This window comes from Eumetopias jubatus, unplaced genomic scaffold, assembly GCF_037043125.1.
Source record: "Eumetopias jubatus isolate StellerSeaLion01/CBP00866 unplaced genomic scaffold, mEumJub1_p1.0 scaffold_16, whole genome shotgun sequence".
NCBI lineage: Eukaryota > Metazoa > Chordata > Mammalia > Carnivora > Otariidae > Eumetopias > Eumetopias jubatus.
Genome location: NW_028274822.1, coordinates 27,054,389 through 27,070,455, shown reverse-complemented (window position 1 = coordinate 27,070,455; position 16,067 = coordinate 27,054,389). Strand labels below are relative to the sequence as shown.

At 40.0% G+C, this 16,067-nt stretch overlaps 1 protein-coding gene and 1 pseudogene across 1 annotated transcript in view; one reads left to right on the top strand and one right to left on the bottom strand.

Moving 5' to 3' along the window:
- Positions 1-15,411, bottom strand: part of HDHD2 (haloacid dehalogenase like hydrolase domain containing 2) — a 36,009-nt gene extending 20,598 nt beyond the window's left edge. The window contains 3 exon segments of the mRNA XM_028098304.2: positions 3,250-3,458; positions 7,641-7,751; positions 15,281-15,411. Coding sequence (XP_027954105.2) covers positions 3,250-3,458; positions 7,641-7,741 — 310 coding nt within the window. The 5' untranslated portion in view covers positions 7,742-7,751; positions 15,281-15,411.
- LOC114204970 (GTP-binding nuclear protein Ran pseudogene) lies at positions 6,122-6,897 on the top strand (annotated as a pseudogene).
- Positions 15,412-16,067: the final 656 nt, after the last annotated feature.

Below are 16,067 nucleotides of genomic sequence, written 5' to 3'. Positions count from 1 at the left end.
CAGGTGCCCCTTCGGATCATTACATTTGTATCTTTGGGGTAAATACCCAGTAGTGCAATTGCTGGGTCATAGGGTAGTTCTATTTTCAACTTTTGGAGGAACCTCCATACTGTTTTCTAGAATGGCTACACCAGCTTGCATTCCCACCAACAGTGTAGGAGGGTTCCCCTTTCTCCACATCCCTGCCAACATCTGTCGTTTCCTGACTTGTTAATATCAGCCATTCTGACTGGTGTGAGGTGGTTATCTCATTATGGTTTTGATTTGTATTTCCCTGATGCCAAGTGATGTTGAGCATTTTCTCATGTGTCTGTTGGCCATCTGGATGTCTTCTTTGCAGAAATGTCTGCTCATGTCTTCTGTCCATTTTTTATTGGATTCTTTGTTCTTTGGGTATTGAGTTTGGTAAGTTCTTTATAGATTTTGGATACTAGCCCTTTATCCGATACGTCCTTTGCAAACATATTCTCCCATTCTGTTGGCTGTCTTTTGGTTTTGTAAACTGTTTCCTTTGTTGTGCAAAAGCTTTTTATGTTGACAATGTCCCAATAGTTCATTTCTGCCTTTGTTTCCCTTGCCTTTGGCGACATTTCTAGGAAGAAGTTGCTGGGACCAAGATCTCAAAGGTTGCTGCCTGTGTTCTCTAGGATTTTGATGGATTCCTGTCTCACATTTAGGTCTTTCATCCATTTTGAGGATGTGTTTACCCCAAAGATACAAATGTAATATACCATACACAAAAATGCTATTTTTGTGTATGGTATAGGAAAATGGTCTAGTTTCATTCTTCTGCATGTGGCTGTCCAATTTTCCCAACACTGTTTGTTGAAGAGACTGTCTTTTTTCCACTGGATATTCTTTCCTGCTTTGTCGAAGGTTAGTTGACCATAGAGGTGAGGGTCCATTTCTGGGCTCTCTATTCTGTTCCACTGATCTATGTGTCTGTTTTTGTGCCAGTACCATACTGTCTTGATGATGACAGCTTGTAATAGAGCTTGAAGTCCGGAATTGTGATACCACCAGCTTTGCTTTGCTTTTTCAACATTCCTTTGGCTATTCGGGGCCTTTTCTGGTTCCACACAAATTTTAGGATTATTTGTTCCAGCTCTATGAAAAAAGTTGATGGTATTCTGATAGGGATTGCACTGAATGTGTAGATTGCTCCAGGCAGCATAGACATTTTAACAATAATTGTTCTCCCAATCCATGAGCATGGAACGTTTTTCCATTTCTTTGTGTCTTCCTCAATTTCTCATATGAGTGTTCTATAGTTTTCAGAGTACAGATCCTTTGCCTCCTTGGTTAGGTTTATTCCTAAGTATCTTATGGTTTTGGGTGCAATTGTAAATGGAATCGACTCCTTGATTTCTCTTTCTTCTGTCTCATTGTTAGTGTATAGAAATGCAACTGATTTCTGTGCACTGATTTTATATCCTGCCACTTTGCTGAATTCTTGTACAAGTTCTAGCAATTTTAGGGTGGAGTCTTTTGGGTTTTCCACACGAGTATCGTGTCATCCCTTTGCAGTGCTTTTAACCTTAGAACTGACCCCCCTATGAACGAACCATCAAAATACTGTATTTTAAAGTCATTTGAAGTAACTCTTTTCTCTGAGTGGATACATCATCAACTTGATAGAGAATTAAATTTATTTGTTTCAATTTGATTTTGGTTTTCAGGGACTGGCTTGATTTTTACTTTTTAATTGCCTTTTAAATATGCAAAATATTTACATGGTTCCAAAGGCAATGCTGTAAACAAGGTACCTGTGGAGAAGTCTTGTCTCCTAATCCCTTTCTTCCTTCCTCCCCCTTTAGATAACCACTTTTCCTAGTTCCCCCTTTATTCTTCTTTAGCTTCCTTTCACAAACATAAGACAATCACATATCCATTTCTCTCTCATTTTCTTACACAGAAAATATGTTAAGGTTTTCTACACCCTCCTTGTTCACTTAATATACCCTATGAAGACCACTCCTTATCAGGAGATAGAATTTGCCCTTACTTATTTTTCAGTTACAAGGCATTCCATTCTGTGGACATATCACAGTTTAAACAGTCAGTCCCTTCCAATGAACATTCGGGTTGTTTCCAATCTTTTGTTATTTCAAATAAGGCCATAATGAACAACTTTGATTGCATGCCACTGTGTTTTTCTGTAACTATCTCTTAGGGATAGGTTCCTACAAGTGGCAGTTCTGCTTCACATGCAATTTTGCTAGCTATTGCCAAATTCCTCTCCATAGGAGGTGTACCATGTTATATTCCTGTCAGCATTCAGATCCTTTTTATAAATGTATTTTCTGTTTAATTCAGCCGAAGTTGGCTTCTGTTTCTTATGAATAATAATTCTGATTGATACACTGTTCTATTTCCTGATAGGACAAGTTTTGAGGTTCTGCCTAACAATATATTCACGCTAAATTTCCCTAATCGTTATTTGTAAAGCCATCCTATGGTTTTATAATGAGGTATTTATACCCATTTTTCTATATTGTGTCATTTCACTCTGAACGTCATTTATAAAAAGAAGTAATGTGGCAAAGCTTCATAAAACCAGGATATTTTCCCAGAGTCTGTTCATTTTTCCAAAGAAAAAAGTTTTATTTTGATTAAAAGTATTTTATGGTCATTGCAAAAATTTCACATGATACAGAATGGTATCTGTTTTTTTCACAATACTATTAAGATTTATTCATCAGCCTTGAAAACCAAGCCCATCATAAATATAAACTCCTCATAATCAATATTTATAAGTGGGATCAGATTAATTCTATTAACAAAAACTGAAATAAAATGTAAGATTCCAACATATCTCATTTAACCAAATTAATACAGTGGCTCCTGGATTGAGGATTATAATACACAAAGTGATTCTGACCTGTTTTTTTCAAACTGTGGGCCATGATCCATGAGCAGATGTGAAGCTAATGTGGAGGGCTCTATACAGCATCAAATTCAAACAAACAATAAAGTAAACCAAATAGAAAATAGAGTACATCTCATAGAGTAAGAATAAGTATTGTTTAACACACATAAACACAAATATGTATCTACTGGGTTACTATATTATGTGTGCATATTGTGGAGTGCAGGTTTGAGAAACATGAATTTAGATTAAAACTATCTGTTGACCATTTCAATAATAAGAGAAAATCTGACAAAAACACTTGTAAACGTCCAGTTTTAAGAATGATTTATAAGCGAATATGAAGAACCAATTTCTGTATATTTCCAAATGTCCCCTACCTTTGAAATCAGGGAGCGCCCGATCATCCACTAGCAGCATAGGTTGAACCTGTTTCTGCTCCACTAAATTTCTGGCTGCAGTCAGCGAAGTGAATATTTCATCTTCAGAGATATCAAACTCCAATTTTTTCAACCTATCCAATAGGTCTTGCTTGCTCTCTTTGGTAGTATTGGTCACAAACCTAACTATTACAGAAGCACCACGTAACCTGGGAAAGTCAAATTCAGATGTCAATACATAGCTTTTACACTCTAGCCCCATAAAACCTAATTTGCTAGCACTTGCCAGAGGTCAGAAAATGAAAAGTAAGTCACCAAGTAAATGTTTTTATGGCCATTAAGTTTTTTTTTTTTTTATAACCTATCCAGATTTTTACCAATCATCCACACCCTGCAGACTGCTTCATATCCAAAGGCTGCAATGTCTAATTGTAAAAACTATGTATGTCTATCTTTCTGAGGGCCTTCTGTAACTAAATTTTACCACAGGGTTTTAGTAAAGAAGTGAAAAAACAAAACAAAACACAAAGCTTATTAAGCCACTGTACTCACAGATTATGAGAGAGAAAGGTATCTTAGAGATTATCTACTAGTGCAACCTTCACTTAAAGATGAGACAACAGAAGCCAGGAGGAGTTAAGTGAATGCTCAGCTCTGCACAGCTGGGTGGCAGTAGAGCCCAGATGGGAACTTGGATCTATGTGCTGGTACAGCTTCTGATCTACATTAAAAGAACAGAGGACACTTGAGGATGTTTATTCCTTCTTCGGAGTCAATTAGAGACTGGCTAAACCCTCACATGTTACTAAGTTAATAAACAGAAACTATCTGGAATGCTCAAAGAAACATTCCAGTTGTACAGACTGAAATGTGTTTTCCCCCTGAACTACCTACATACAGGATTGTTTTGATTCTGTGAGCTGCTTCTGGAACCTAAACTGGCAATCAGGTACCAGAGAGAGAATTCATGATAGTCTAGCTTTCTTTAAAAATGGAAATTATTGAGATCTTGCCATTTGCAACGACGTGGATGGAACTGGAGGGTGTTATGCTTAGTGAAATAAGTCAATCAGAGAAAGACATGTATCATATGACCTCACTGATATGAGGAATTCTTAATCTCAGGAAACAAACTGAGTGTTACTGGAGTGGTTGGGGGTGGGAGGGATAGGGTGGCTGGGTGATAGACATTGGGGAGGGTATGTGCTACGGTGAGCACTGTGAATTGTGCAAGACTGTTGAATCACAGATCGGTACTTCTGAAACAAATAACGCAACATATTTTAAGAAAAAAGAAAAAGAAGAAGATAACAGGAGAGGAAGAATGAAGGGGAGTAAGTCAGAGGGGGAGACGAACCATGAGAGATGATGGACTCTGAAAAACAGAGGGTTCTAGAGGGGAGGAGGGTAGGGGGATGGGTTAGCCTGGTGATGGGTATTAAAGAGGGCACGTTCTGCATGGAGCACTGGGTGTTATGCACAAACAATGAATCATGGAACACTACATCAAAAACTAATGATGTAATGTATGATGATTAACATAACAATAAAAATTTAAAAAAATGGAAATTATTTTCTTAGACCTCCAGTATTTTAATCCAAAATCTACAAATAATTTTAATTTAACAGCAGTTTAAAATTTTATATCAATACCCTGTTGCTTTTTATTTTATGCCTGTCTCAAGTGGATGCAAAACATAACAGCACCAACTACGATTTAAAATGAGCAAGCAAATAAATCAGAAAAAATATTTTTAAGTATTCACCCAAAGAACATTAAATACATGTGCATGATTCAATGGTTCACTGTCATCATGATTATCTGTATAATATCTGTGTGATAGCTTTCCTGAAAAACACATTAAATTTGGTGATTTATCTCTCAAAAGAAACTGATTACTTCAACATAACTACCATCAACATAATTAAAAACGAACAAGTACGGAAATTACCACATCACTTTTAATGAGCATTTTTAAAAAAACTTTTCTTTTGACTCGTCCTTTAACTTCCCTTAGTCTCTTTTGTTTCCATAGAAACCCAAACCAGCAGTGACAAGAGTACAGTGATTTCTTTGGGACGGAAAGCCCCCAGTGACAGTAAGAGAAGAGTGTGTAGAGTCCTGTTCCCTCCAGACTGGCAGGCTCACAGTTTACCGAGCAACTCAGAGATGTCATCCACAGTTCGCCAGAAATAAAAAGATTTTTCTTTCAACCCAGAGTAGAAAGCTCATCATTAAAGCAGTAAAAGCTCTTATCCAATAGGAGAATAGACTGAACAACAGGCATCCTTTTCCCTAGAAGGCCTACCTAGAAGAGCAACCGTGTCAAGAGAAAGTCCAACCCTGCAACGGATTTTCTTTTGGCTTTAAACATGTTGTCCACCTATAACGAATATCGTAACTCTAACAAAACTGATAGATTCCAACTGAAGCCTACCAGATACAGAAGCCTCTTCATGTTCACTGATTCCCCAAATGGGAAATAGGCTCCTTGAGAGTACAAAGTCTGTGTCAATCTTTTGCTCTAATACCTAGCCCTGTGACACTGATGACTACATTTGCTGAATAACGTTATGCTATGAATATTTTAAGGTTGGAAAATGAGAAGCACCCCATGCTCAGTATTGCTGGTTTTTGAAAATTTCCCTAATTTATTTTAGGATGAAAGTACTTAGTAACATTAATAGTTCTGTCATATCGATGAGTATTTTCCTCAAAACTCAGAGGCAAACACATTCGCACTCAGTTCACTTTGACAGACTTTTCCCATATCCCCAATTTGTATGCAGACTTGTGTTAAGTGCTGTGGTTGATACATCAGAAATAGAAGAGCTCAGTCAGATGGCCAGAGATGCTTCTAGAAGCACCAGCATGTTGGCTGCCCAAGGAGAACCCCAACTCCAGTTCAAACTTTTGTGGTGGGCGATGGCAGTACTGGAAAAACTATGTTTGTGAAACGTCATCGGACTGGCGAATTTGAGAAGTATGTAGCCACCTTGGGTGTTGAGGTCCACCCCCTCATGTTCCATACCAACAGAGGACCTATTAGGTTCAACGTATGGGATATGGCTGGTCAGGAGAAATCTGGTGGGCTGAGAGATGGCTATGACATCCAAGTGCAGGGTGCCATGTCCGATGTCATGTCAAGGGTTACTTACAAGAATGTGCCTAACTGGCACAGAGATCTGGTCCCAGTGTGTGAAAACATCTGCACTGTGCTGTGTGGCAACAAAGTGGACCCCGAGCGCAGGGCAAGTAAGGCAAAATCTATCGTTTTCCACCGAAAGAAGAACCTTCAGTACTATGACATTTCTGCCAAAAGTAACTAGAGCTTTGAAAAGCCCTTCCTGTGGCTTGCTAGAACACTAAGGGGAGACCCTAACTTGGGGTGTGTCACCATGTCTGCTCCCGCCGCACCGGGGGCTGTCATGGAGCCAGCTCTGGCAGCACAGCAGGAGCACCATCTAGAGGCTGCTCCAACACCCGCTCTCCTGGATGAGGACACTGACCCCAGACAAAGTGTAGCTGGAGCCCAGCATCAGAAGTGCAGTTCTAGAGGCAACCGTCCTGTCATGTCGACGGTGCAGCGTGCCTGCCACTTTATGATACAGCTCAGCAGAACAAGTGTTTCATCTTTGGGATGCTGAAGGAAATGAATGGGCTTTGGAATGTGGTCGTCTAAAAAGTACCTTCGCTTTTTGGACCTGCATATGTAGCTGTTTTGGAATGCAACTGTTTCCCTCCTCAGTTTCAGATATGAGACTGCTATAATCCCATCACAATATCCAGTGGTGAAATCTCATCTGTCATTGTCATTTCCATTCCTTTTCATTTAGAATCAAAATAAAGTTGTATTTCAAATTAAAAAAAAAAAGAAAGAAACATAAGATAGTCTCTAACCTTCAAAAGCACTAAATTTAGTTGATAGAAACAAATATAAAATTTCAAGTCTCTCGCTAAATTTTACTCAAGCACAGTTGCACACTCAATGTTAGATTTTGGGTGAAGGGGAAGCAAGCAGAACTATACCTTTGTGTATGTGTGTGTTTCATTTTGTGATTCCAGGATTCATTTGTGATTTTCCAATGCTATTTATTCCATACTTTAGAATCTTAAGTTTTCATTCCCAAATTTACAATACTGACTTAAAGAGACACACACACACACAGAACAAAAAGACTAGATCAAAAGGCCAAAACTAATAAAGATTGAGAAAACAGTGTTTGGAGAATATTACTGTGCATACATCTAGCTAAACCCAAGGTGGTTCCTGTATATATGGTAAAAGCTGGTGAAACACCATCTAAGGCCATCCATTTAGCTAATGATCTGCCTTGGTAAAATGGCACTTACGAACATATTTGTCAGCTGAACCTAGAGAATAGCTTGCCTTTTAAGAGCTTCCTGGGCGCCTGGCACAGCTGCATCTTCAATGTGAAGTGTGCCATTGAGATCCACCAAAACAGCTTTTAACGCACGGCGTGCTGCCATCCTTCATTCCCTAGGAGAGAACAAATGAAATTAAAAATACAGTTTAGGAAACAATGGACAATTAAAAACTGGTAAGTCTTCAAAAATATCATTCATATCCAGGAAAATACTGCTTAGTGTTAAGCTGCTTCTCTTTTAGAAAAGAAATGTGTTTTTAAAAATCCAAAATTTGATCCATAAAACTTTTACAATGTTTGGGGTTTTTTTTTTTTTTAAATCTTGAATTAAAAACCACAGAAAGGGGAATACTAAAAGAGAAGTTACTGTTTACTTTCAGATTTCTTAAAATAATTCTTTGGTGGAATAGTTCATTCATTTATTTTAAATAGGAGCAAATGTACTCTGAAGAATGGGTGGATGGAAGCCTTAAATCATTGGCAAAATCTTTTTCATCTTTTCCTATATATGATGAAAAGTGTTCAGGGGCACTTGGGTGGCTCAGTTGGTTCAGTGTCCACCTCTTGACTTCAGCTCAGGTCATGATCTCAGAGTGGTGAGATGGAGCCACGTCAGGCTCAGGGTGGAGTTGGCTTGAGATTCTCTCTCTCGCCCTCTTCCTCTGCCCCTCCCCCTGCTTACAGGCATGCACGCATGCTCTCTCTCTATACGTATTAATTTTTAAAATCTTAAAAAAAAAATGTTCTAATTGCCCATCTCCACCATTACAGTCTGATATGGTATATGTGGTCAAGGAGCTACCGATGTTTACAGGTCACCAAGAAGGAAATTTCAAGTTATAAAGTAATTTTAGTCAGGAGATGTTCTCCTTACCTTAACCACATTCAACTTTCCTTCTGCATATTTTCCCTTTTAGAATTTGCTTATTATGAGCTACATCATATGTACAGTGGGCATATGTACGGTTTAAAAATAACAAGAGTAGGTAAGAACAGTAGCGGAAGCTAAAGAGAAGAGGATGGGACTTCATTTTTAGTTTTTTTAAGCTTATTCATTTTTTCCTTCCATTTTTTGTTTTTATAATAAAATATTTCAGACACAGAAACAAGTATCAAAGACATCACCTTATAAATTCCCCTGTGGTTCCTCCTTTGTAGTCAACTGCTCTCCCCTCCACCAACTCCTGGTAACCACTGATATTCTGTCCCTAGTTCTTTTTCAGAACGTCTTATGAATAAAATCACAGAATATGTAGCCTTTTGGGGTGGGCTTCTTTTACTTAGCAAAATGCATTTAAGATCCACCCATGTTTTTGCCAGAATCAATAAAGCTCATTCGTCTTGTTACTGAATAGTATCCCACAATGTGGATATACCACAGTTTATCCATTCTCTTGTTGAATTTTACCTTGGTATTTCTGGTTTTCAGTGATCATGAATAAAGCAGTTATAAACATTCATGCACAGGTTTTTGCGTTAACAGAAGTTTTCAATTTATTTGGGTAAACACCTAGGAGTTTGACTGCTGGATCCTTTGGTAAGCCCAAGTTTCATCTTTAAAGAATGAAAAATGTAGCCAATAAAGATATTTAAAAGAATATGCTACTAGCTCTGAAACCAATTCCAAAAAAAGAGTTCCAAATATATCTTGAGCAATGGCAGAAACTTGTAATCTCCTACACATTGACTCCTTTGAAAAGCAAATACTTATTTGTGGATGAATAAACTCTGGTATGCTTCTTTTTTAAAAAAAAAAATTATTCTTGGACTTGGGCTTCCAATAATATAGCCGGCTAAGTAACCAAATTAACTCTCCAAATGAAACCTAACAATACTAGATTAAAATACATACTCACACACCCACACACACAACCCGTGAACAACAACAGGGATGCTGACCCTGCACAGTTGGAAATGCAAGTATAAGTTTTGACTCCACCAAAACTTAACTACTAATAACCTACTATTGACTGGAAGCCTTAATCGATAACATGAGCAGTAAATTAACATGTATTTTGTATGTTGTATGTATTGTATGCTGTTATTTTTATAATAAAGTAACCTAGAGAAAGGAAATGTTATTAAAAAAAACTGTAAGAGAAAATACATTTACAGTATTATACTGTATTTATTGAAAAAAAAATCGCTGTATACGTGGACCAGCACAGTTCAAACCCATGTTGTTCAACGGTGTATTTATTTGTGTATAATGTGTGTGTTTGTGTGTGTGTGTGTGTGTGTGTGTGTGTGTGTATAAAGCTTCAAGGAGCAAGGAGAAAATAAGGATGTCTTAGATCTGAATAAAGCAACAAACCAGAAGATGAGAAAAATACTGCAGCCTGTTTTGGCCCTAAGAGCATCTGCTCACACTAGGTTACCTTTATTTGAGTCCCCCACCTCCTTGGCCCCTTCAGGGAACAAAAAAATAAAACTCAGAGCCCACCTGAAGAGACAGATCCTCCCAATCTAAAAGCAGAGCCCTCACTGTAAGGATGAGCCAAAAATAAGCCATCACTGGCACTCCCATCCTACCTTGTCTCAGTTGACTACAAGAAAATCAACTACTATGAAACTTGGCCCAAAGAGTGAAAGGAAGAAAGTGCCACCGAGAATGTGGAACCATAGCCAGCCTGGGACCCAGTCTGCAGACTAAACTCATATTATCAAAGTAAGTCCTCAGAGAACCTTCCAAGATTTTAATTACAATGACCTTGACAATAGGTGCCCAGCTGAAGCAAATGCAAACCCTCCACAAGATATTACTTTCAGCCCAAACAGTAAAGAAATCCCATAAATAAAATCAAATAAAATTTTAAGCATAATGAGCAAGTAACCTAAAGAAACAAGGACCATAAGGGAGAAGAACCTACAGAAACAACCGTGCATAAAGCAGTCCCATAAGGGCTCCTTTGATAATGTTGATTATCGGATAGATCCACTGGATAGGCCTACCTGTTTAAGAATAAAAGACTGAAAATCTGTGCAAAAAAACCATGAAGAACTATCCACGTACAGATTCAGAAAGCCCAACGCATTCCAGAAGTCCATATCTAAATCACTGTATACTGAAAGCAAAGATAAGATCCTGAAGGCAGCCAAGGGAAAAGACACATTACTTTCAAAGAGGCAACACACTGACAGCTGAGTTCACACTAGCAACAATGACAACCAAAACACATTAGAATAATATTTTCAGTGTGCTGAAAGAAAATAACTGCCTACTTAGTAACAGATAAAAAAAATCACGACCAAGTTGGGGTTATCCTATTAATACTAGGTTGGTTTAAATTACGAAAATCAGTCACTGTTATTTACATTAACAGATGAAAGAAGTAAAATGATGTCTGATCATGTCAATTCATGCAGAAAAAGCATTTAATAAAATTCAGCATCTATACACACTAAAATACTCTAAGCAACATAAAAATGGAAGGGAACTTCTATAAGCTGATAAAGGCTATCTACAAAAAGCCTATAGCCAACATCAGACTTATCAGTAACATACTGGAAACATCTTTGAGATAGGAATAACACAAGGATGCTACTATCATCACTTCCACTTAACAGTGTAAATAATACCCCAGCTAGTGCAGTCAGGCAAGAAAAATAAGGTATAAGGATTGGAAAAGAGAAAACTACTGCTGTTCATACATGTTATGATTGTATATACAAAAATTCAAGATTCTAAACCAATAGGAAAGTAGGGCAATATTAAAAATCACTATCATTTCTATGTCACTAAAAATAATTAAAAACTAATTTAAAAATATTACTTGCAATAGTATCATAAAATATAAAGTCACCAGAAAAAGCCTAATAAAAGATGTCAATATTTTTATGTCAAAATTTAAAAACTTCAATGAAAGCCACAAAAAAATAAATATATTGAGGCACCATTTCCATGTAGATTAAAAGGCCCAATATTATAAAGATACCAGTTTTCCCTCTAATGATCTATAGATTCAGGGCAATTCAAATCATTATCTCAAAAAGTGTTTTGTGGAACTTGATAAGCTGATTCTAAAAGCTACACATCAGTGCAAATGGCCAAAGATAGCCAAGATACTTCAGCCAAGACTGAAGAAGAAAAAGAAGGTGGGACCTTGCTTTACTAAATATCCAGATTTGATTAATGAACTCTCATAATTAATTAAGATATTGTGGTATTAGCACATAAAGAGACAAACTGATCACTGGAACAGAAGAGAGAATCCAGAAAAAGACCCCCATCCCATGTATAGAAACTGGACATGACAGAGGTTACTTTGAGATTCATGAAGAAAGAATGATGTTAGATCAATACAATGGTGCTAGAACAATTAGAAAAAATTAAATTGCACTCCCATATAACACTATAAACAATTTTTCCCAGGTAGATTAAACAACTACATGTTTATGGCAAAACTGTAAAACTTTTTTAAATTTATTTTTTAAAAAGATTTTATTTATTATTTGAGAGAGAGAGAGTGCACAAGCAGGAGGGAGGGGGAGAGGGAGAAGCCGACTCCCTGCTGAGCAGGGAGCCTGATGCGGAACTCGATCCCAGGACCCTGGGATCATGACCTGAGCCGAAGGCAGACACTTAACCGACTGAGCCACCGACCAGGTGCCCAAAACTGTAAAACTTTTAGATAGGAGAATATCTTCATGACTTGAGGATAGGAATGGCTTCTTTAAGCTATAAAAAAGCACTGACCATAAAGGAAAAGGCAGATAAATTCAATTACTGGAAAAGAGAGTTTTTAAAAGTACTGGAAAGAGAGAGAGAGTGAAAATATACAGAGTGAAAAACAAATTTCCAACACTTGTGAGAAAGGACCAGAATCCAGAAAATATAAACTATAAATATTAAGACAAACGACCCAGTAGAAAAATGGGTGACATCTGTACTCAATAAAAAATGTTAACTCTGAAGGCAATTAACAAAATATAAACAAGACTGGATAAACAACAAAAGATGTGTAGTTAAAAAAAAAAAAAAACCTGTACAACTAGAGCCAGCAAATGGTTGTAATAAAAACTGATAATATTAATCCTTACTGAAGGGTGCCTGGGTGGCTCAGTTGGTTAAGCGACTGCCTTCAGCTCAGGTCATGATCCTGGAGTCCCGGGATCGAGTCCCACATCGGGATCCCTGCTCGGCGGGGAGTCTGCTTCTCCCTCTGACCCTCTTCCCTCTCGTGCTCTCTCTCATTCTCTCTCACTCAAATAAATAAATAAAATCTTTAAAAAAAAATATTAATCCTTACTGAAGCATCCACATAGGCTTAATGTTACCAAAGCATTTAAAAAGGCCGTATTTTTGCTTTCATCAGTTCCACAGAACATACCTTTTAAATTCCAAAATGCTCTCTGGAGCATTACATATCTGAGTGACTGACTGAGGCCTAGAAGGAAAAAAACTGAGATGCCCCACTCAAACCTCAAAATATATTTCCTCAATTAGCCCCAGTATAGGCCTTGACCGCTTCTGCCATGATCTCGTCTGAACCTCTGTAATACTTCTTAGTTGAACTGCAGGTCAGTATTTGATAAAATAAAATTGCAAAATATACGTGTCACCTCCATAAAACAGGCAAAGGCTTCAGAAGTAGTCCACGTCTTTTGTTTATCTTGGGTCCATGTCCCACCATCTCCCATAGTTTGAACAGGTTATAGGGGATATACCTTAGAAAGTCATCAACAGCTGATAATGAACAGCACATATTCAGTGCAAAGAAGAAAAGTAAATTCTCTCTAATGCCAAAAGGAACTCTTCAAGATACTTCAGGACATCTCCCCTTAAATATCATGGTGCATCTCAGGCCAGCAAGCCCTCTTTACCCTCAAAGCTGCTCTTTTTCCTACAGTCTTTATGAGGGAATGGCCACCCCAGCAATCCAGATGTAGCCACCAGGCACTCCCACTCTTTCCTCCCCTTCAATCAAATGCCAAATCATGTCAGCTCTACCTCCTTTGAATCCACTCACTCCTCTCTATCATTACTAAAACTATCTTGGTTTTGAAATCACCTCTAATCTAGCCTATCTCAACAACTCCCTAAATGTCTTCTCTGCTTCAAATCTTCTCCTTATTTCCAGCCCCAAATCCATTCCTCGAAGTGAAGTAGTGCAGTGAAGTCCAAGAACTAAGGGGTTGTACGTGCCTGGGTTTGAATGTGACTCACTAGAGCTGGGGGAACGTGGGCAATTTTCTTAACTTCTCAGCCTCAGGTTCTTCATTACTAAAGTGGAAGGAATTACACCCACCTCTAACGGTTGATAGGACAATTAAAGAAAATAACACATGTATTGTGAACGCTGTTCCCCACATAGAAAGGCTGGGTTATGTATGTGGGGGTGGAGGGGAGGGTACATGATGCATGTGTCAAGGACTACAGAAATCACAGGATACTTATGATGCAAAGTCCTCAAGCCATCAGAATAACTTGAGGATTTGAGAAAACATTTTATACCAAACCAAGTATATACTTTGGTATATCATTCAGATCTTGTATAAATATTTAAAACAAGAGATTTCCACAAACAATTTTCTCCTGGGAGGCTGGGGCTTTTCAGAATATGCCTTCTAGACCTCCTGGGGAATACAAATTCTCTTTTCTTCCCTATGTACTTCCGGTAGAAAAGTCTGGAACCACTGTATGCACTCAATAAATGACACTGTTACTCAGTCACTTTCCAGTTAAAAATCTTCCAGTTGCTCTGCACTGCCCTCAGGATAAAGTCTGAACCATGAATGACTGGTGTCATGTCCGTCATAAACCAGAGCCCTGGTTTCTCTCTCCAACTCCTTTGTCTCTACTCCCACACCAAAGTTCCACGGCACTGCAGTCGGCTACCAGGCCTATACTCTACCTCCCTCAACGCTGGACTTTTGTCTAGAATCACTTGTTCCCTGACTTCTACCACCCCTGTCCCCTACATCCTCCCACTCCCTGGGCAACTCCTGCAGTTCACAGGTCTCAGATTATCATCCTTTCCTCGGACATTCCTGAGTCCAGGGCTGGGCGAGGAGCTCCTAGCTTACTACTATTATCCCACTCATCACTCGGTCCAAACTGTTAAGCTCTACGAGGAAAGGAGCTGTTGTTGCCTTTTCCGCTGCACTACTGATCGCTCAGTACAGGCTTGTGAGTTAATTCAATTCATGAATCCCGGTCTCAGGAACTGGTAGAGTTCCAAGAACAAAGGTCTTTCAGCACTAACAACGGCGATCTCCTCCATCTCCTGGATGGGAAAGGGCCTCAGGACTGGTCGCTGCACTCTGTCCCAGCACCAAATCCAGGACCTGGCAACATTGACCGGAAGGGACACCAGCTTCGAAATACAGCCCAGGGGCAGGTCCCGAGGTACGTCTACCACACCAGAATCGCAATGTGCCCCAGGACCACCAACAGCCCCGCGCCCCCGGGGCCCGTAAGAAGTGCCTGGAGCCCCACTCCGCACATGCGCGGTGGCCCAGTTGCCGCGGGAACCGCCCCCGCCCGGAGGGGTGGGCCCGTCCTCTCGGAGGGCGCGCGCGGGTTGGTCCGCGGCCCAGGAGGGGGTGGCCTAGAGACGCAACCAGTGTCCCCGAAACCTCTCACAAAGAAACGCAGCTTCCGCACGGGTGGGAGGTCGCCCGTCCCATAGCGGCTCCTCACCCCTGCTCCGCACGCCGTCCTCAGCAAAAGCCCCGCTACCAGGAAAGTCAGCACAGCCCCGCCATTCGCAACGTCCTCGAGGACAGCCCAGCGCGCAAGGTAAGTGGCCGCTAGACGCCGGAAACAGGGCCCACGGCCGCACCGGAAGTCCCGCCTCTCCCCGTCCAACTCCGCCCCATCCGGCCACGCCTCGCTCGGGATTTCGGACGCCCGCTCTGGAGTCTATAGTCTTGCTCCTGAGCACCTTCAAGGTGGAGAAGTTGTTCTTGAGACCCGCTCCCTCAAGGGCGCGGCCTGCTTAGCCTCAGATGCAGGAGGGTAAACGAAACCTCTGCCTTTGCTCAGCCGCTCTTTCCCCTTCTACAGCACCATTGGTGAAACAAGTATTTAGTACCTTTCTTTGCCGCCACCCTCCGTCGCTGCACCTCTTCATGCCCATTCTCGAGGCGTAACTCGGAAGTCATCTCCGTGATACTTTCCGTGAAATACCCGATCTCTGAAGTCATTTTCTGCTTTGCTACTTAAACAGCATCTGGCATTTGTAGCTGTGTTAACCACAACCTCAGGCAACGAGGTTCCTCTTTTCCTAGATCAGCTATTCCCAAACCTTAGGCTGTCAACTCTCCCATCATGCCTCTCATTAGAGCAACCAGAGGCCTTGCCTCCCCGTCCCTAGGGGAGCAATATCTCGAGGTACGGGGAACCATCACTGCTCCCCTCCCACGCACCTACTGGGAGTCTCTACTTTGATCCACATTGGCTGCCTTCCTGAGTGCAGAGGTGGTCA